This window comes from Cucurbita maxima, unplaced genomic scaffold (assembly GCF_002738345.1).
Source record: "Cucurbita maxima cultivar Rimu unplaced genomic scaffold, Cmax_1.0 Cma_Scf00043, whole genome shotgun sequence".
In the NCBI taxonomy this organism is placed as follows: Eukaryota; Viridiplantae; Streptophyta; class Magnoliopsida; order Cucurbitales; family Cucurbitaceae; genus Cucurbita; species Cucurbita maxima.
Window position 1 is genome coordinate 1093194 of NW_019272059.1, and position 22794 is coordinate 1115987.

Consider the following 22794-nt stretch of genomic DNA (forward strand, 5'->3'; position numbering starts at 1 on the left):
CTTTACTATCTAAAAGTTAAAAAAAAAAAAATCAAATTAAAATTATTCAAAACTAATTAAAATTTAAAATTATATTAAATTAATCTTATTATCTTTTTAAATTATTTTTCAAATTTGTTCTTATTTATCATATATGTTAAATTAATAATTAAAATATTATAAAACTTAAATACCATAAATTAAATAACCACCAAGTTTGATCTAATATTACAAAATTTCATTAAAATTACAATTTCGATATTATTTTTGTAATTAATGATAATATTTGATAGTTACAAAATTGGCTTATTTGAGGGATAAGGAAAACCAAACTAAAAAACGAAAATAGAACCACATTAGGACAAGGTCGAGTATATATAATTTTAGAACCACATTAGGTACGTATACATACGTTGTGATTATTTGTGTTCCAAAATTAGCAAAATATTTTTGTGACAATTACAAATCAATTTTATGACGTTCTATGTACAACAATATACATTTAGTGACCGTCCTAATTAGATAGAAAACATGAGTTATTACAAAATTATGTAATTAGGAAAAATAACATAAAAGTATATATTCTTTTTTTTCTTTTTTAAAATTTGAAATACAAATTAAATTTTATATTTTGTATTTGTAAGAGTTTTACTTATTTATTTATTTATTATTATTATTATTTTATTTTGGGTTTAGGGTAGGATATGAAAATTATTGATGTTTCCAAAACCTAAAAAACCAAAGCTACATAATTAATTTATTTTAATAAAAAAAAAGCATATATAAATTTTGGTGTATAAAACAAAAAGAGAGATCTTTTTCATAATTTATTAAAGTTTTAGGGAGAAAAAAATAAAATAAAATAGGAAATTAGTTAGAAATGTTGGGGTTTAAATGCAAAAGACAAGAAAAAGCGGGCTTTGTTGAAAATATAAGCCATATTTTTTCCTTAGAGACGCGTACCGCCGATTGCACACCATCACCTTTACAAAAGTTTGACTCATCTTCTTCCTCTCTTTTCCAATAGGAAGGTTTGAACTTAACATGGTTCCATACGGAGTCGCACATCTTGATTGGATCTGCACCGAGCTCAATAAATGTAGCAGTTCAAGTTCATTATTAGTAGATATTATTCGTTTTAATCCGTTACGTATCGTCGTAAGCTTCATGATTTTAAAACGCGTCTACTAAGAAGAGGTTTCTACCCTTATAAGAAATGTTGAGTTCCCCTCTCCAACTAATATGGTATCTCACAATCCACCCTTTTTGAGGGTCCAACGTCTTTGCTGACACACTGCCTCGTGCTATACTATTTGTAATACCCTAAGCCCACCACTAGTAGATATTATCCGCTTTGGCTCGTTACATATCGTTGTTAGTCTCATAGTTTTCAAACGTGTCTACTAGAGAGAGGTTTTCATACCCTTATAAAGAATGCTTTGTTCCCCAATCCAACGAATGTGAGATCTCACAATTCACCATCCTTGGAGGCCATCGTCTTCGTTGGCACACAACCCAATGTCTGGCTTTGATACCATTTGTAACAGCTCAAGCCCACCACTAGTTGATATTGTCCACCTTGGGCTGTTACGTATCGTCGTCAGCCTCACAGTTTTAAAACACGTATGCTAGGAAAAAGTTTTCATGCTTTATTTCCCTCTCCAACCAATGTAGGATCTCCCAATATACTTTCATTACTCTTCTATTCTCGAGCCTGTAACATGGAAGTAAGGTAATAATATATACATACTCTTAACCTAATGGTTCAACCATTACAAAATTTAATGGGTGGTAAAGTTTTTTTTGCTAGAAAGCTTGTGGAGAAAGAGAATTCAAATTTAAAATGTTTTGTTATGATTCATATATATTTTATTATAACAAATTGCAATGGTGGAAGTCTCCATCGATGATGTATTAAAAATGATATATTAATTGATAATTGGGCTATGCCGTTATATCGAAGTGTATAATAAACTAAGCCACTAACCTAAAGTTTAGGTCTCACATAGTCATATATAGATATATATTTTTTCTTTGTTCTTATTAGGTACCTTGCTTTTGTTGATGCATCAATCATTTTCCATCTTCTTTTGGAGGGGACACAAAAAGTCAAAATACATACAAAACCATATCTATATACCCTATATTAAACAAATCAAATACGAACAAAAATTCACGAACATGACCCAATTAGGGTTTGATGTGATTGATTTTAAACGTAAACTTCGACTAGACCACATGAAGATGCAACACGACTTACCAGATGTAGAACCCATATCTTTTAGCTAGCTCAACAAATACACGTTGGAATAAGTTAATGTATATTTTATCTACTGGTCTGTATTGAAGTTAACCGTTAACCACTCGTAACAAACACATAATATTAATATTTTAATCAATAAAATTATACTCTGTGTGATGTGAGGTTAGGGTTAGTAAAAGAATGGAATTTATATAATATGGTTTAATTAGGACGTAATCACATCACATGGCTCTGAATTTTATACTGTATTAATAACATCAACCGACACTATAGTGGTTTTATATTATACTCTCACATTAATACTTTAATCTATAAATTAACTAATTAAAACATTATAATAATTCTAGGATTAAGCTAACGACCAAGATAATGTCAGTTGTCTCACCCTTTGCTCTTCCCAAGAAATTAATATCTTAATATTTAATTACAAAAAAAAAAGCTCTTGAAAAACTTGTGCAAATACAGTGAATCATTCTAATATTAAAATATTAATTATGTTTTGGGGAAATTAATTTTGCATTTTCCTAGAAACCAAGCAGCCCCCACTAGTTATATTTTTTTTAATTAACTATTTATATATATGTATATATTATCCAACATTCATTCTCAATATTCCTTTTGTTAATAAAAACACGTTTAAATTTTTATTAAAAAAAAAAATCAGCATTGTAATAGCCATCCTCCCACTCCTAATAAATATTGTTCGTTTTAAATTAGTTATATATCGTTTGCAGTATCACAATTTTAAAACAAACATGTCAGTTAAAAAGAGGTTTCTAATTTCATTCTACTCTCCAACCGATATAAGATCTCAAACTATCGCGTTAGAAGAGAAAAGTATGAATTAAAAAAAGGAACGAAGAAAAAAACAAATATGTGGAGTACTATGTTACCAACCTCTTTTTTATACCTAACATTTCACTTTTATCCTTTGTCTTTTTTTATTTTCATTTATACCCCTAATTAAGCATTATATCACAATTTTAACCTTTTGGTTCGGTAATAATAAGGGGAATTTGGGTTTCGCGAGAGGTTGTAGTTAAAAATAGTTTAAAAATCGTCATATCGTTTTAAGTCAGTGTCATGTCTATTTTTCATCGGTATAAAGTTTAGATTACAATTAAATCAATTCTCTCTTTAAAGCTGTAATTATTAAGAATACACCTACTCTCATAATTGGTTTATCTTAGATTAGGATTGAACGATATAAACCTTCCTCGCTAACGAACTAACAAATTAAAGCTAAAAGAATTATAAGGAACTGAAAATGAAATTATTAGGATTGTAATTAGCAAATATTGTGAGAGAATTATAATTAGATTAGATTTGGATAGGAAATGAAAGTCCCTTTCATGTTAGTTACTTTGGTAAACACAAAATGGGATTCCAATACCATTAAAGATGGTGTAAATCAATTTGACATTCAACAATAACTTTTTTTTTTTTTCTATGAAAGACAAATAATTAGTCTACAAATGGACCCCAAAAATAAAGCTGTGGAAAAGTAATTCCATCCTTTTGGTCGGGTTTAAATTAAAGATAATTTTCTACTTAAACGATCAACAAAATTTGATATGACACACAGAAAAGCATATGTAGCATTATTTAGAATGGTATGATCTTTATCTTATTGACCATTTTGTTGGTTTGGAGAGGTGCACTAGACATTTTGTCATCATTTCCTCGTCGTTTCGATTTTAAAGGCTATGTACGCACGTTCAAAACACTTATCTCTAGAAAGAGGAGATAGTAATGATCGATTGTAAACATATAGGCTCAAGATTTTAAGTAGACTATAAATTTGTTATCAAACGGAGTGTTTGCATCATTAGATACTAGAGGTGTATATTCAATTCGAAAACTCGAACCAATCCAACCCGAACTATAGTGGTTGGGTTGGGTTCATTTTTTCTGAACCCTTTAGTTTCAAGTTCATGGGACAAAAAAATTCGAAAAACGAAACTGAAAAATTTTAAGATTTTAAGTGGACTATAAAACGAAACTAAAAGTAAACATAAATAGATTAAAATGATAACTCGACCGTCTTCTAGAAACATATGGATGTGGCTAAAGGCATTTTGGAACAGTGTAATTAAATAAATAAAAGAAATATATTGCTTTAAATTTTGTACGCCCATCACGTTCACTAGGTTTGGGGGTTTTTGAAGCATGCGCACGCAGCCTTTGTTGAAAACAAAGCCAATAAATAAAAAACAAAGCCATCATTCCCCAAAATATAACCCATTATAAATTATAAATGGAAAAAATAGATAAATTAATTTTTTAAAAAATATAATTATTAAAGACTATGATATAACATTAAAATTTGAAATTTTAAAACATTTTTTTCTTATGAAATATATTTATTTATTAAAATAATTAATAACTAATTTTTAAAATAATAATATTGAGAATTTTGTTTAAATCTAATTTAAGTTTAATTAATGAAATTGGAATTATTAAACACAAAAGGTCCGAACAAAACGGACCGTTTTTTACGCAAAAAAAGGGAAGGGGAGAGGGGCCTCTCATATTCCGCACGTGTAAAATTATCCATTAATATATATATTATATATATTGGGTTAACTTCCATAAACCAAACTAAAGACCCTACATTTTTGATATTTTAAATTTTCACCCCTCATAATTATTATTCTTTTCACATCTATCCTGGCACTATTCTTTAATGCATTTTCAAAAAAGTCCTCCTTAATATGGACTCTTTTCATTATGCGTTACTACAAAAAGTTATGCAATTTCAAAACTCCCTCACCTATATTTCCATAATAAAATTAAAACAACAGAGACTTATAAAATTATCTTGTTGTTCGTTACGAGGGCTAAACCCTCATCTAGCCCTAAATAATTTAAAATTGATATGTGTGTTCCCTAGACTACAAAATAATTTGCCATATATATAACAAGTGTTGAACAAGGGATTTTTCACTCAAATACCGGGAAAATAGCCCATTCCCATCAACTCAACTAACATTAATTTGAAAAATATGTCACATCTACCTTTAATGTAATATTGACAATATTAATAATTAGGAAAAAAATAGCAATCAATCACATTAGAATATCACTAAATTAAAAGCACCAAATCTAAAAACTTTTTACTTCTTGAATCGAAATTGAGAAGAATGGAATCATATCTAATTCATTTCCAAAATAAAACAAAACTAAATAAAGATGATCTAAAAATATTGAGCTTATTTGTTGCCTGATCTCTACCAATACCCTCCTCTCGAATCAGTTTGTATGTATTAATTTTCCTTTATTTTTCAAGGCAGTCGATTTTGAATCTCCAAAAAATAAAAGATAAAAGACAAGAACGTACTGACGTCTTGGTGCAATTCATTTGGATCAAAATGGTCTTTTTTTTTCTTTTTTTTTTTTTTACTCGTGTTTAGTCAACACGAAAACATGAAAAGGTGACATGTCTTATTGTGATTTAGTCAAACGATGTTGGTCTGTTTTTGGAAGAATGTATGTAGCAATATGTATTCAATTGAATTCTAGGTTGGTTCAGTGGTTACATCTGGACTTTTGTACTAAGCCGTCCTCAATTTTGACTTGAGGACTGTTCTAAGTTCTTAATATCAATGGGTACGCCATTCTGTTCATGCCCAAACAGACAACCATTGTATTTGGACCCTTTTTCAACATTCTTCTTCTTCCCATACTTTTCTAGTCAATTTAAGAGAATGTATTACATTTTGATATATATACATTCAATCTATGATCAATATATAAAAAGCATATATCATATAAATACATGAATGAAATCAAGCATAATAACAAATTCGATTCAATTGATTGAACCATTGAATATTATATCAAGTCTACGTTTAGCCATGCATATTCAAATAAAAATAACAAGGTCTCATACCAACATATATAACCAAGTTTAAAAGATATAAAAAAGAAGACAAATTAGGTTCAGCATGGCGATATCTTGTTCCTAGTGGTATTATCTCCACGATCTTGAGTCCCAAAAATCACTCTTCGAGATCTAAAATCATCCTCCCAACTCACAAATTTGGAACTTTGGTATATATATATAAGATAGTATTGAGACACCTAAGTGAATGAAAGGATCGGAGACACCTAAGTGAATGAAAGGATAGTGTTGAGATACTCTACCGCGACGTTAAGATGTTAAGGATGAGAACTCCCCGGCTTTGTGGCAACATTTTGGGCATAGAGATGTTGAAATCTCAGGATATATGACTTGAATCATTCCCGACTTTTCAATCGGCTCTTCTATTTACACCCAATTAGTTTCAATCATCATAATTCTTCCTGAAACCAAAATCATTGAAATATCCCTTCTAATCTAAAATCAATAGCAATAGAGAAACGACACAACACTCGTGTGAAACGACACATCACACAGCAACATAAAGCTTCTGGTTTCCCTTCTCCATCCCATAAACACACGACAAACACCCAATAAGACCATCTATTCAACACTGAACAACGACTCATCTTCCAAAGAATCCAACCAAACCAATCCTCCAGAAACACATTTCTCCCATAAAGCATCTCAGAGAGCTCATTTACAGGAGCAAGGAGGCCTGATAGGAATTTGACCAGTCATTTCCCTTGCACACAACACTTATCAATTATGTGGTTGAACTACTATTCAATTCAATTTAATCAGTAACCAAGATTTTAAGTTATAAAAGCCATATTTGAAGTTCCATTCTTTTTCACGGTAAAGAACAAACCATACCAATAATCTCAGTTTATGAAAGAAATTGAAGAACTCTGGGTGTTTCTAATTGCCATCATTTTCTCGCTTTGGTGGGTCTGAACTAACAATGGGCAGATTTCTTCTGTATTGAGGTGATGTTAACCTTCTTTCCAATGGAGTTTTCCTCTTGCTGACTACAAACCTGTTGACACCTTTGCGCATTGGCATGATCGATGGAAAATCTTCGTCCGGAATCTGACTTAGCTCAGAGATGTCCTTGATCTGAGCAACACGACGGAACCATCTTTGCACTTTAGCCTCCTCCGACATGTCCAATGGATCTGGTTCAGTGACTGCTGAACCCTCCAAACTCTTTCCACTCCACTTCTCTCTTACATTTGGCATCTCGGATGCTGGAGACTGATTTCCCGCTACATTTGTGTTGTTATTCGCCACATTCTTGTGACCAGGTTGAGAGCTAACCAAATTTGTGTCTAGACTTTGAATGTTGGGTACTCCGTACGCTGTAGCTTCATCGCTCCGACTGGAATTCCGTGTATGGAGTTCTGAGTCGAGCCTGCCTGCTTGAGTTTCTAGATTATCAGACTGTTGAGAGTTACTTCTATCATCGATACCAATGCTAGTGTCGTATGACTGAGCTTCAGTCACTTGACCATTTGAATCATCTGAGAAGTTCTCAGTCACTTGACTATTTGAATCATCTGACAGGGCCTTATCTTTTTTTGCAAAATAGTCCGGTGGGAAAGGAACAAAGGGGACAAAGTTGGAACTGCCAGCTTGCTCCATGGCAGCACGCCTCTTATAAGCTGGAGACGTTAAAGAGCGGTCTTTCTTTTTACTGACAACAAATCTATTTTCTCCCTTGCGCATTGGCATGATCTCAGGGAAGTCTTCATCAGAAATTGCACTAGTAAGATCTGTCACATTGTGCAGTTCGGCAACCCTTTTAAACCATCTCTCAGATTTTTCAGTTTCCTCCTTCCCTTCATTGATTTTCTGAATCGGATTCTGCGGTGGAGAAGGAATATCTCCTACTTCGTTCAATCCATTGCTCTGGGAAGTACTGCCTGTCCACTCATTAGAGCCTGATGGAAGGGATTTGTTATTATCAGTACCAACTACCTCAGTCTCCATGCTTGAATTCTTAGGCTTTTTCGCAAACATATCTGGAGATAATGGAACAAATGGAACATAACTGGAATGACCTCCTTTCGGGGACTCATATTGCGAAGAACCTGAACTGGATGATAAAGTATAATTGGTACGAATACCTTGCTCGTTTCCAAAATTCGTGGATTGAGAATTAGAGGATAGGCGACCAAGAATGTCATCATGGCTTGTTGTTTTGTCAAGAGAATTGGTAGAAGCAGAAAGTTCACTGCAGTTATTTTCTGGAACTCCATCGTTGCCCAAATTTCTTCTGTATTGAGCATTAGCCAACCTCCTCTCCAGAGGCGTCTTCCTCGTGCTCACAACAAATCTGTTAACTCCTTTTCTCAATGGCATTATTTCAGGGAAATCTTCATCTGTTATTGAGGAGCCCGAATCAGAAGTACTGTCCAGCTGAGAAATCTTACTAAACCAGCGTTGAGCCTTCTCTTCATTTGCAGCCAACTTACTATCGATATCAACCTTAATTGTGCGACTTCCATTGTCATTCCCTAAACCAGAATTTATGTTAATATTACTGAGAGATGGAGGCCCTGGCCTTTTGCAATCACACCTTAAGCACACTGTATTCCTCCCATAATTGAAAAAATCACATCTGCCAAAGTAATCAGAATGAAAGTTTAATTTAGTCATTCAGAACAGGGGAAATGGAAAGATGTATCAAGTCTGAGAAAGTAGAGAATCACTCCGTACTGAGGGCATTCCCATTCTCCACCAATCAGCTGTCGCTTTGGTCGGGCCTCCTCGCATTCAAGGCATTTCACATTTCTTGCAAAGTTCATGAAACTACATCTACACTCGTAAATATCCAAAACAGATTATCTCAGTAGAGGCACAAACATACTTTACGTGCTAGATCAGAATACAGCAAAGATACAACCAGTAGAGGCACAAACATTTGAAGATACAACCATAGCAGTATAAAAGGTAGCAAATAAATGAATATCTACCTTGGACAAATCCAGTCCCCTCTTTTCATTTCAACTTTTGGCCCATACGGCCCACGTGATTGGCTATATTTGTCAGAAAATTGATTGTCTGTCTCCAAAAGCTTCGGATCTGGATTGCTAAAACAAAGCTTGCATATTTCACTTAACAGATTCCTCATAGATGATTCTACCTGATCTCTACTGTACAGATTACTTTCTGAAGAAACAGTCGGGTTTCTGGCATAGCTCAAGATAAATTTGAATAAATCAATCGTCCTTGCTTTATCAGAATCCAAAACCTACCAATGGTGATAGCACAAGTGAATATTGTGAAGTGCTAAGTTTTAACACTCACAAAATCAAATCGGGGCTGGAATAAATGAAGTAAAAATGGAAATAGAAATTTTTTTTGATGAAAGAATTAGTCCATTGCTATATGGGAGACAGAAATATAAACCTAATTAAAGTTGGATATTTGTAAACAATAAAGCCAAAACATGAACTAATCACAGCTAAAAAGGCTACGACACTTTAAAAAACAAACAAAACAGTACACTCATTTCCTCTGTGCGCTTCCAACCATATTTCGCTTCCTTAGTAAAAACCCTTTTAACCATGGCAAGGTATCCTTGTCTCCCAACCCAAAGCCTAAGGGTTACAAAAATGTCCCAAGTTGCAATCAATGCAAGAAACAGAGTTACTATAAAGGTTCGTATTCTCTAGTGCTCCCCATATCTTGTAGTGTACTACGTTCAACAGACTTTGGTATCTTCAAATTTCTCACTGTGTACTCATTATGGTCTTTCTTTTCAAGGACAGTTATTTGCATTAAATTGAACATTAATTTGAGAAATTAAAATCAAATTAATAGGACTTGAGTTAGAAGAGTTTGTACTCGACTTTCTTCTCAATATAGTTTCTTTCATCCTTCTTCATTTCTAGGGGCTTAATTGCTACAGTTTATCTTCAAACTTATCCAAGAAGGAATTTGAAACTTTTGGTACCATGAAACGTCATTGGTGCATTCCATATTATTAAATCTCATAGAGACCTAATTGTTTCCATAAGTGAGTACGGGACTGGAATACTTGGTCACTGTTATCTCTCCTTGCCTCCAGTCACGTAACCGACTTCAATTTCAAAAGACTGGTATTTACTAGATCATCAAATGTTTCCTTGTTTGCATCCCAATTTTCCATTGCAAATTCATATAAAAAACAGGGTATGAACTTCCCTGTCTCAGTAATCATAAAATTGATGAACCAACACATCATCATGTTAATCTCTGCTTGCGTCATCTTAACTCCAGTAACATTTCACTTTGTACTTGTTCCAAGAATATAGTCACCCTTTCTCTTCTTGCATACAAACATTAGAAATAATCATGAACATGATAGATAATTGCATCCATTAAGCTTGTGACTAGTTATAGGACGCATAGACAACTATGAGATCCTAGTAGGGGTCACAATATTAGTCCATGAGCTAGGGGTGTGGTACTTGGTGGAGCCTAATAAGAAAAGATATGGATATGGATACGAGACACGGATATGACATGACAGTACATTGTGACACGTCCGATATCTAGGATATGAACACAACAAAGACACATTTATTAAAACTTACACTTAAAAAAATATATTATCATTTTTATCCAAGACTCCCTTAGTCTGATGTGTTATTTGGTCACTTAGCCAGTGTCAATGTTAATATAGCCCCTTGAGATCAAAAGAGCACTCTAAAACACTTCTGAAACAAACACAAAGTCCCTTGATACGCAGGCAATTACAGCTAATATAACGAGCAATTATGAAGAACTAACAGATACTAATCTGGAATCCATACTTACCTGAGTTTCATCGCCTTGTAAGAACAACTTCATCTTCCTCAATGAAGCATCCCCGTCTCTGAACAGACATGGGTTCACGCTTTCAACCAACACCTCAATATCCCTCCTAGGAAGCAATCTGCCACAACAAGTAAAAATAGATAAATAAAAAAATACAAGAAGGTAATGATCAATAACAAATTGGCTTCCTTTTAGTAAACAGGGCACAAAACGAACCCTAAGAGATGTTCACGGCCGCGGGAAAATGCCAAACACGCATTAGCCGCATTCACAAACTCAGCTGGCAGCTCCTGAACAGCGACGAACTCATTCCCAGAATCCAGACTACCAAAATAGCCACCGGAGTCGAGGCTCCCGAGGAACTTGGACCATTCTCGCCAAATATAAGAATCCTGAGAAAACACGCCACTGACGGACCCAGATTCTTCAAAATTCCCGAACTCATCCCCTGGAGTGGAGACTTGGGAATGGACATGGCGAGAGGCTCTAATTAGGGGAAAGGAAGGGGATAAGAATCTGTTTCTTGGCTGAAGAGAAGATCGGAAGAAGTTGTGGTAGTGAGAGGCGAGGCGGAGAAAGGAAGGGCGGCGGTGGTGGTGAATGAGAGGAAGAGGAGTGGATAGGAGGACGAAGAACCTGGTGGCTCCGCCCATTGCGGCAGAGAGAAACGGTGGCGAGTGGAATCGGAGATAAACCCTACGGTGAAGATAGAACCACGAGAGGGAGAGTATTTGTCCAGCCCATGAGCATGTGGTTCATAACTTGGAGTTTTTCCGGATACGGGTTAATTTCAAAATTAATTTTAATTTCAAACAAATAATAGTAAAAAAAGAAAAATATTTTTTTAACTTTAAAATTAGCATTTTATCTACCTCTTTTGATTGCTATTCTTGAATTTTTACAGGAACATAAGAGTTCGGTGTTTGTTTGGTTCTTTCTCCTTCACCTGATTTTACAAGGTAAATAGGTGTTCAGATTCTCGTAACCCTCCATTTGACTTCTTTCACCCAAGTTTTACTATCCCTTTTGGCTCTTTCACTCGGTGAATAGACTTTAAACAAATAGACTCACTGGAAGCTCATTCACCTCGTAAACTCGTGCCTTCCTTTTTTTATATCCCTTCCTCTTTTTCTTAGTGATACACATAGGGTGACTCGATCTATCACCAAGCGTAAGATTTTGGATGTAGGGCTCTTGTCAAGGTGATGCCTAATACTTTGGCCAAATTGTAGCAAAGATGATCACCCCAGGGCAACAACTCATGAAGCTCTTAATTACATCCACTTAATTCTCCAACAAATCTAAGCTTTCAACTATCCAAACCAAACCTAACATTCTCGTTTGAATTAGGAACATACTAATACGTATAGATAAATCAACACCGCATCCTGGGTAATCTCTTTTTTTTATCGAGAATATTTAGATAAGCACAAAACATGTTATGATCTATCGAGAGAATATCGAAATTGGTGTAATCGTTCTAAATATATATATATATATATACATATAACAATTTGACCGATCAAGTGGCATGCGCCAGTGAATTACACTCCGTAAAACATTAAGCCCCCGAAGTAAAAAACCAAAACCGAATCAAATCATCAAAAGTTGCTGAAGGAAAGACACAACTTCAGCGTCGGAACCCCTAGCCATAGCCAGCGTGTCGACTCCGCATGCCTCCACCAGGTCCGTGGAGTGTCTGGCGTGGTGCCCACCGTCGTAGGCCTGAAAAATGTGGTGGAAGTAGTTATGTTGGTGGTGGTCGCCGTGGTGATCGGAGGGAGGATGGTAGTAGAGGCGAGCAGTTTGCGGACAGTGAGAGTGAAATCTGGCCGCCATTCTCACTCCAACATCCAACAATTCAACGAATTTCCCCATTGATGTCTTTGATGAGAAATGAAGAGAGGCAATGAAGACGAGGAGAAACAAATCGATTTGGGATATGAAGATTGGGGCAAGAGCCAGTTTATATAGCCTGCCGATTTGCGTCGGGTTTATTCCAACTTGTTGAGAATTTCTTTTTTGTTATTGCAATGGAGGGCTTCTTTTCTTCTTATTTGCTATTTTCACCTGCGGATTTATTTCTTTAAATTCGTAAAACTTGTTAAAAATTTTGTTAAAAATTTAAAGTCTAAAATAGATTTTTTTTTTTTTAATTAAAATGGGATGAAATACACTATTAATAAACCAAAATTAAAATGGAATTTAGAAAAGTTTTGGGCCAAAAATGAAGGACAAGGAAGATAAAGGATGGATGCATAAATATATGAAAACAAAGGGACCATGAGCAGCCGGCTTTCCACGCTTCTTGGACCATTTTGTGTATAATTTGTCCGTTTGGGAGTTCCAAAGGCCAAAAAAATCCAAATTGATGGCTCCAAAACTCTAGTTTTTCCGCGTTGACCTTTTCAATATACGTTGACCTTCAGCTATCCCAAACGTTGAGGACCATTTGACTTCAATATTAAATTAATTGGAGTGCCATTTTGAAATAAGTTTAATTATATAAAATGAATATTTTAATCGCCAACTTCATCAACCAAAATCTTCTTCCCTTAAAAGTTGAAATTTCCAATCTTCAAATTCTCACATTTATTATACTAAAAAAATTACTAAGAGATTTATTTCTATTCATAACGTTTAAGATTACTTTAAGATAAATATTTAAAAAAAAAAATACAAAAATAAGATTTGGTAAGGAGGTGTAAGAACACGAATATACATGGACATGGCTGAAAGATAGTTTCAATTATGTCTAGTGGAGTGTGTTCGATGAGTTTGCTAGCTGTGCATTAAATTTGGGTGAGTTAGGAGCGTTTGTTCTGACTTTAAATTGTTAGTTTGGTGAGTACTATGACATTGTATTTTAAGTAGCTTCAATGATTAACTTGAGAGCTTTGAAATGCGTTTCGATGAGTTAAACATGTTTTTTTCCTTTAAGGGTTAATTATGTTAGGTGGGTTTGTAGGAATTGAAGTGTGTTTAATTTGGTGAGTTTGTAAGATGTGGAGTGGATTTAGTTGAGTTAGAGGGTTTGGTGAGTTTATGGCATGTGGGGTGAGTTAGGCACTTTAGTTGTGGAGAGTTTGATCGTTATGGAGTATGTTTCGGTGAGTTCTTGTGGTTTAGAGTGCGTTTGAGTGAGTTAATTTAGCATATTTTGTTTGGCTTTTAAGGGATAATTAGTTTAGGTCAGTTTATAGGATTTGAAACGTTTGTCGGGTGAGTTTGTGCGATGTAGAGTGAATTTAAGTGAGTTAGGGTTGTTCGTGTTTGGCTTTGAATGATTAATTTGGTTTTTTATTTTTCCGGACATGTATGTACTTAAGGAATGTGTTTTGGTTAGTTTATTGGATTGAGATTGTGTTCGGGAGAGTTAAGTATATTTTCTTTGGCTTTTAAAGGCTAATTAGTTTAGGTGCGTTTTGTACGAATGTAAGTATAAACGAGTTAAAACATGCCCTTTTTAAAATACTAACAAAAAGATACACAATTGTTAGTATAAAGAATAACTATCGGTTCTTTTGAGCATTTCGTAACTGTCTGTTGTATTCTCGTAAGAATTATTCTCGTTCAAATATAATCATAGTTCATTTACATAACTTTGTTTTACTCGGATGTCATAATAGTTTCTAAATAGATATTTTTATTCGAGTACTAAAAGAAATGGAGAAGAGAAAGCACACCGAGCCTTATCAACTTAAAGTTATATTACTATTCTCGAGCTCATTCTCAATGTTCTCAGCCATTTTCTGAGTGATATTCTCCTTTGCTTCAGCATCTCCGACACGTTCATGACTCGAAACTATCGCATCGACCCAGCAGCGGAGCTCCTCAGTGGCTACTTCGTCTAATCTGGGGACAGTATGGCCTTGAGGATGCCTTATGATGAGAGGCTCATGGAAGGCCGAAGCAAGTTCTTCAGAAGGAAGCTTCAACCAATCCTTTTCCCCGATAAGGTGAACAGATTTGACCTTTATTTTGTGCTTGTAGGCAACCTCACAGATGCTTTCATCTTTGAAGTTTGTTCCTGATATTGACAAAAACATCTTCATTGCTGGATGCTCCTTCAACACCTTCCCCAGTTTCGTTATCTTAGAACTACTTACGATATTACGAGATGGGTAAAAAATGATGGTAAAGTTAGTGTTCTTCATCTATTTTGACTGACTTTGATATATTGAGTTAGGTTCATTATCGGTATCAATTATATAGCAGTTATGTTCATTTTGGCGGTAACATCATTTCAGGTATGCTAGATTTGTTGGCGTCGTAACCCAACAAGAGGGCTGACAATACCGTGCCGTGGATAAAAGATTAAAGAAATTAAAATGGATTAAATTATGATTAAGAGTAAAATTAAGGTAAATAAAGCAACCTGAGAAAAGCCTAAGAGTCCATGAAATGGGCCATTGCAAGTGATGTAAAAAATTAAAAAAAATATTTGAAATTAATTGTGAAGCTCATTAAATTGAAACCATTCAAAATGAGGAGGAGGAAAATATCCTTCGATCTCTGAGTTTTCCTCCTGCTGGAAATTCCTATTTGAATATACAAAAATTATTATATAATTTTAATAATGTTTTAATAATTAATGAGTAAATAAATAAGGAAAATGGAAGGATCCCATTTGGTGAGTTGGTTTCTGAGAAAACTCCCGCTGGTTCTGAATCCATGAAGGCATAAAATCTTTAATCCATTTGCTCTCTTCCCCCACTTTATTTGAAGGAGCTTCTCTTTAATAACCCATCACAAACATCACAAACTTCACTAACATTACTTTTTCAACTACCTCCCTCCTGGTTTCCCTTCGTCCATACGTTTTACCTACAATATCAATATTCGTTGCAAAAAATGTCGTTGGAATGAACAAAAATGCTAACATGCCAAAAGTAACATTAAAACGTTTTACTTTTTTTTAAGAAAAAATTAAGAGTACGAGTACCAAGTTTATCTTATCCGATAAACTAAACCAACGATATGCCATTTTGCATTCTCTAAGTTAGTGAAACTTGGCTCTTCTAAACCAAGATTGGATAAAATGTGCATATATGGAGTCCTCTGAGTTGGCTCTTCCTTCGCGTTCAGCTACGAGAAAAATACTTCCCAAATGGTTACAAATATCTGATACATTTATAATACCTATAAAGCCAACTCAACCTTAACGTTAATGCTACAAAATTTAGAATTGTGAAAAACACCTTTCTAACATGCAAAAAGAAGGCCAAAAAAGAGACTCAGATTCGCCAATCAGTCCACCCTCCACAATCTATGTGATCTAACATTTATATAAACCTGAGCCGAACTTTTACTCCCCGGAAATTGAAGTAATGAAGTCCATTGAGAATGTCACAAGAAAAATCTTCTGCGGCTTGTATCCATTTCAGGCTGAAAATCAGAGGAAGTTGGGAACAACGAATTAGATCAACAGGATGTATCATATGATCTAATAGTGTGTATTTCATGCATTTTGGGGTCAAGATCCTAATGGAGAATGGAGACAGAGACATACCTTATGAACCCACTCGTATTCCCCGCCTTTTGTATCGAAAGTTCCATGCTGCAAACTGATCAGTTTCATTGTGAAACGAGGACCACATTCCTGAAAATTCAAGTCTCAGAATCAGTTGTATCTACAGTAATATTCCTCCCTCTCATATTAAGTCTCCTAATATCACTTCCCCATTCAAATCTAAACAAGATTGACACAAAATGAATAACATAGCAGTTCTGGTCAGTAAGTGAAGGGGTGCTTGCTTGCTATAACCCCTTTGGATGAGCTGTTTATTTCATCATGGAGAAAAGAGTTTCAGATCAATGGGATACGAAAAGCCCAATATGTGAGATTGCACAAGGAGGATAATGAAATCTTACAGTTAGGCATGTAATCACACAAGTCAATTCTACTCCCTGCACATCCTTAAGTCAAATTCTAAATTGATTTAATAAACAAAAACCCACTCAACGTTTATAAACTTTCTTAAGTCCAATCTGTTGTACTCTTTCTTGATTATGAATGAATTATTGTTAATCACCAGCACCAAAAAAGCTAGAAAAGCACAGAAGACCCGAGTTGTAATAAAAGAGACAAGATAATAAGAAAAAGAAACGAATATTGAAGTCTCCTCATAAAAAAAGAAACCACCATAGACATCACAAAAAAAGAATCCTTTTATGTGAAATGGATGGGCAGATTTTGATATTTACCTGCAGCCGTGCAACTACTTTTGGCTGAGAAGCTTTCTCACCCTTATCCTTGGATTTAGTTTTTGAGTCAACCTCTTTTTTATTTTCCTTGCCTTCAAAAATATATCTGAGATGACAAAAGGCACAAACTCATCATTAATCCAAACTCTCATGCATACAAAACGAAAATATTTGAACCAGATACAGAATCATACCTATGATGCCGGAAGAATATAAAATCACGTTGGTTGTGAAATGTTACTACTCGCCGACCACGAAAATTAGGATCTTGAGGGAATAGTGTCTGTATTAATCTAAAGAAACGAGGAAACAATAAAAGTCAATACATTGAGAAAATTAAGCAGAGATATCATAATCATATGGATGTAATAAACAAGAAAAAGTAACCAGAATCCTAAATATGAAATACAGTCTTTCAGAAGAGGTTTATTTTCAAATAACAAATTTGGGTACAGAAAACAACCTTCCAATACGAAGACCAAGGCGTGTTGTGAAGTTAGTCAATACAAGCTCTGGCTCGTGGCCAGTTGGATTTCCATGATTCTACAAGGAAAAAAAGGATAAAATGGTTAAAGTTTCATGGAAATTATATACCTTCGAAAAATCCAGTAGTAGTTAACATGCAGCACCACAATTCAAAATTAGAACTAAGTGGAGCATTCTATTTCATTGAATTGAAACAGCATACCTTAATATCCTTACGTAAGACAACATTTGAAATCTTAAAATGAGCAGTAGGTCCCTCAGGCAACCCGATAATTAGAAGGCCATCTGCAAGAATTTCAATACATTAATGTAAACTGAGGAAAGAATCTAATTTATTGAACTAAGAAAACAAACTATTTAAGAAAAAGAAAAAGGAAAAAAGAAAAAAGGAAAAAACAAGCTAGCAAGGGACAAATTAACATGCAAGAAAGAACAGCAAGATTTAATGAAAGATTAGCAACTTACCTAATTTTCTCCTACTCGTATGAACAACAATCAAAGAAGTGAAGTCCCTGGCATTTGCATATTCTATAATCTACAAGAAAGAGAAGAATCATGTGCACGAACGCACAAAGTTATCGCCAGAATAACAAGCTACAAGTCTTTCTTCCATACTATTTTTGTGTTATTCTTAATTTTCTAATTTTCCTTTTCCTTCTGTGTGTTCATTAGAAAATACAAATATGACTTGAACCTTCTTCAAATCATTAGTTCCTCTCTTGTAGTAATGTGCATTTGGTATCACTGAAAGCAACTCTGATATAAAATCAGGTCCAATCTGCAAATAGTAAGTCACATACAAGCAGAAGATTAAAATATAAGGTACCAAGTCTCACTAAATGTGGATGGCTTTAGGAAGGTTTACGTGAAGTGCAAGTTGCTAAAAAAATAAAAGAACTGTCTAACTAGTAATAATGAAGAATCTTACACTAGAATTAAAACGACAAGTAGTAATTAAAACTTTTGGCACAATGTCCCGCTTTATGATGGAACTAAATTCGTCAGCATCATTTCCGGCAAATAGCTGCAGAAAATCAAAACTGGACATATTACAAGTGTGTACTCTAAATGAACCGAATACAACGTAAAAATATATATTTAAATAAAAGCTACAACGTCATATACTAAGATTTAACAAGAAGAAGGATAACCTCTTCATCATCAGGTTTGCAAACAGTCTCATCAACCTCCCTAGTGTTCTCAATGGTGCGAGGAGTTTTCCTAGGAGGAGGCTACAGAGAAAAAAGATAAATGCTAAGTCAGAAACTTTGAAATAGAAGATAAAAAGAATAGATGAGTAGATGATATGATACTTCTTCACCAAGTTCAAGAGCTTGCTTCTCAGCAGCATCACGAGCCTTGGCCCTCTTCCGTTTCTCAAGCTTCTTCTGGTTTTTGAGGTTGGCATGCACTTCTGCCCTCTTTTCCTTGTTCTTTATCATTGATGGGATTAAATCCCTGTTCTTCTTCTCCTCTCCCATTTATACTCCCTGATCAACCTGTAAGATAATTCACAAATTGACAAATTAAAGATAGAACAAGTGAAGTTGAGAAGCAAATCATATCTGACCAATGGTTCAAAATTAAATAATAGATGGGTATGTCAACAGCTTATGAGTACTTTAGCCTTCTCTAAATAAGCCATAATAAAACATATCCTAATTAGTATTTCTAATTTATTTTTTCTTCTTAAGAATAATTAGTCTCTCTTAAAACAACACCACCAACAATTATTTCGGTTCTTAAGCTTCATCAAGATTCCAAACTATCAACCATCAAAAGAATTTGTTGGGACTTGGGAGGGACATCCAATTGAAATTTAGAAGTCAAATTACAGAAAGTTGAAAACATATCATAATTGTACTCTCTTATTACTCCAATACTTATAAACATGAATAACAACCATTGAGGTTATTAAAAGTCATCGAAACCACCAACCATCAACAGACTACAAATATTTAAATTGAAGAACTTGAAATACTAAACATACAATCATTGAAACCGAAGTAATCAAGAAAGTGAAACTATATTCCCACATTCATAATCTAGTAAAATGTTCAAATCACTCGACCAAACTTCAGAATATCAAAAACTAGCAAATACAAGTTTAGAAACCAGCCTGAATTAGCCCGCAAGCCACCGAGAGAAAGAACAAACCATAATCTAGTACAACCAAGCGAGGGAACAGAAAATCGGCCAGATAAAATGATGAGTAAAGGCAGCAACATGTGCAAATTTTGGTGCACTGCAAGTTGATTCGCGAGTGTGGAAAAAACAAAGTTGAACACAAACACAATGCAGAAAGAAGAAAGCAAGGGCAGACTTAGATAAAAACTTTGTTTCGGGTTGGGCAGAATATTCATAAATGAATACAAAGATCGAGTGTACAGAACACTGCCAGACCTAGAACAACACGATAATATCCGATTTTCTGCAGCTACAAGACCAATTATCCCTAACGAAAATCGTTGATTCTGTAATTGCAGGACGATTAAACGCAAAGAGAGCGATAAATGAAAGTGGAAAAGAGGAAGCTAACCCGAAATATGGATTGCGGAAGAGGAAGAAGAAAAGGCGCGCCGGTGGAGAAGGGGAGAGGCGGCAGAGTTGAAACCACCGATTGCAAGGGTTTTGGGTTTTTTGTTGTTTTCATTTTATTTTAAATTTGAGAATTAAAAGAAAGGAAAAAAAAGATAGAAAGTAGGCGGCCCAGATAAGTTTCGAACCGATGACCGTATGCCTTAACCAAGTAACCTAATAGGGCAATTATTTTTATTAGATCTATTTAAAGCTGTCACTAAATCATTGTTAAAGCTTTTCAATCAAATAATTTAGCCATTTAAAACTATTTAATATGTCATTAAAATTTTAAAATATTTAAAAGATTTTCTTTCAAATTTTTAAATTTATATTTAATGTCCACCGAACTTCCAAATTTTTTTTAAAAAATTAATTGTTAAATTTTAACAGAACCCTGGACTTATAAAAACACTCAATAATTCAAAATTTTGTTAAATGCAATATTGAAATTTAAAATTCTATTAAACATAAATTTTTATGGAAGTTGACCATGCATAAATTATTATATTTTAGATGTTTTTATTGTTGACGATTTTTTTCAATAATAAAGGGAGAATTGGGAAATGATAGAACTGATAAATTTGGATTAATCAATGGATAAATAAAAAATAGAATTTTAAAATAATATTGATCTTTTTTTAGTTTTATAATAAACTTAAAAGCGAAATTGTTAGTAAAAAATTAATACATCAAATAAAAATGAATTCTAAGATGATAACTTTGATGTCGAGATCGAACTCAAACCGAGTTTGGTGAGAATATTGTAGCGCTAATAAAATAAAATAATATATCACTTAATAACGTTTTGTGCCAAATTGGTAAAAGATCAAATACAACAGTGGCACCAGAAAATTTTCCTGTATCCACACATTACAAGCCCTTGGATACAAGTTAAAAGTCTCATAAGCTGATAGGTCAAGAACTAATGATACTAACAAAATTGAATTACAGAAACTATCAGTTCCTTCAGGTTTTCTGAAACCTATCTTTAAATCAAATGATCTGATTCAAACCTAATTCATCGCATCAATCAGATCATTGATATCATCCTCTCTATTCCCAGCATCCCCACCCTCCTTGTACAATGATTTTTTCCCTTGAAGTCCACTTCCTGGCTTTTCAAGTTCAAAGGGCCATAGAAAGGAAATTACCTCCTTAAAATGTGGGCCAACATTAGCAATTTCATGCACAATATCCTCCATGCAAAGGATTCCATGCTTGCCCAATTCCTGAAATTTACCATCAAAATTACAAGGTGGTAAAAGAGAATAAGGCCGTCTTTCCAACCCGGGAGTAGAGTAGCTAAGATGGTTTGTCGTACCTGTTCGATGATGTTATTGTCAGTTAGAGGAACTCTTTGTTTGTCTATCTTTGCAAATCCCTTCTTATGGACGAGCTCCCTCACATTTTTAAGATTAGGGTATCTGAAATTCAACCAAAATTTCAGTAAAATCATGGAGAAAGAAAAGTGAAATCTAGTGGACCTAATATAAGAAAAATGATTGTTCACATACCCATATGTCACATACGGCTCCACCCTTTGTAGCTTTCCTAGAATATGCTCATTGGCCTTCGCAAAGACCCCGCTGAAAACTCTACTTAATCCAAGCTTATATAAGAGACTCCTTGTCTTTGGATGCATGTCGTTCTTGCTGGAAAAATATAGTGAAACAATTACTAATCTTGGAAGCTACACAAAAGGAGAGAAAAGAAAGTAAATGCTAAGACATTCTTACCCCTGTATCCGAATTATAAAAATCAATTTTGATTTTGATGGCACCAAGGCAGTTCTTTTTCTCTTTATCCTGTGCTTCATCTTGACAAAGTCGAGTTCCTACATAAGATATATGTGTATGAAAAGAATCAGGGTGATGCTTCGCATATTAATAACTAGGCACATAGTTAAAAACTCACTAGAAGAAATTTTCAGAAGTCATTCTACCAAAATCTTATCAAACAATTGAACGACTAAAGCACCTAAAATTTAAAAATACAAAGCACGGGATTTAACAGCCCCAATATCTTAGGACATGTAATAACCTAGTGGCTGGAAAATATTAACATTTCAAGAAGCCAGCAATTCACACCAAATTGACTAAACCCACAGCTTTCCTCCCATTCAACCATTCAACATTATTGCATGCCCAACCTGATACCCTTTGAACCAATTTTCATTACAACGATAATTTGCACATAAGAAGAGTTCAAATGTACATTCCATATATCTCCCAAAAGGGGATTTATGCATGTGATTGATTAGTAAAAGTGTAAAACACAAACATTAAGCATATTTCACAATAACTTCAAAGTAGATGAAATAACTTCGAAGTAGATGAGTTACTCTAGCACGATATTCTCTGACAAATTCTTCAGGCAGCTTAATAAACCCATCCTTGTTTTTCTTCGAATTCAGCTTCCTTAATTCCAACTGCTCCTTTCTTCTCAGTGCCGCCAGTTCATTGACCTTTCTCTTCTTAAGTATAACCTCTGGTATATATGTGAGTGGCTTTGGATCTTCGTCCGCCATCGTAGGTCACCTATAGACAAAAAAAAAAAAAAAAAAAAAAAAAAAAAAAAAAAAAAAAAAAAAAAAAAAAAAATCAAAATCAAA

General features: G+C 34.2%; 4 protein-coding genes across 4 annotated transcripts in view; all 4 read right to left on the reverse strand.

Moving 5' to 3' along the window:
* Positions 1-6863: 6863 nt before the first annotated feature.
* On the reverse strand, positions 6864-11703 carry LOC111470130 (zinc finger protein VAR3, chloroplastic). Its single transcript, XM_023115625.1, has 5 exons — positions 11127-11703; positions 10911-11028; positions 9083-9360; positions 8826-8924; positions 6864-8727 (listed from the first exon to the last, which is right to left on the reverse strand). The coding sequence occupies exons 1-5, from the start codon at positions 11561-11563 to the stop codon at positions 7026-7028; spliced, it is 2634 nt and encodes an 877-aa protein (XP_022971393.1). The 5' UTR covers positions 11564-11703; the 3' UTR covers positions 6864-7025.
* A 2778-nt stretch (positions 11704-14481) lies between these two features.
* On the reverse strand, positions 14482-15169 carry LOC111470131. Its single transcript, XM_023115626.1, has one exon. It carries the CDS (start codon positions 15065-15067, stop codon positions 14606-14608), a length of 462 nt encoding a protein of 153 aa, XP_022971394.1. The 5' UTR covers positions 15068-15169; the 3' UTR covers positions 14482-14605.
* Positions 15170-15900: 731 nt separating this feature from the next.
* On the reverse strand, positions 15901-20255 carry LOC111470043 (ribosome production factor 1). The gene is made up of 12 exons (XM_023115505.1): positions 20143-20255; positions 18917-19102; positions 18755-18835; positions 18532-18627; positions 18298-18381; positions 18069-18138; positions 17806-17888; positions 17581-17660; positions 17312-17410; positions 17118-17223; positions 16423-16512; positions 15901-16298 (listed from the first exon to the last, which is right to left on the reverse strand). The coding sequence occupies exons 2-12, from the start codon at positions 19082-19084 to the stop codon at positions 16260-16262; spliced, it is 996 nt and encodes a 331-aa protein (XP_022971273.1). The 5' UTR covers positions 19085-19102; positions 20143-20255; the 3' UTR covers positions 15901-16259.
* Positions 20256-20947: 692 nt separating this feature from the next.
* Positions 20948-22794, reverse strand: part of LOC111470044 (60S ribosomal protein L7-1-like) — a 2351-nt gene continuing 504 nt past the window's right edge. The window contains exons 2-6 of the mRNA XM_023115506.1: positions 22525-22720; positions 21920-22017; positions 21698-21835; positions 21505-21607; positions 20948-21412 (exon numbers count right to left, since the gene is read on the reverse strand). Of these exons, the coding sequence (XP_022971274.1) occupies positions 21197-21412; positions 21505-21607; positions 21698-21835; positions 21920-22017; positions 22525-22710 (741 nt within the window). The 5' untranslated portion in view covers positions 22711-22720 and the 3' untranslated portion in view covers positions 20948-21196. The remainder of the gene's footprint in view (positions 21413-21504; positions 21608-21697; positions 21836-21919; positions 22018-22524; positions 22721-22794) is intronic.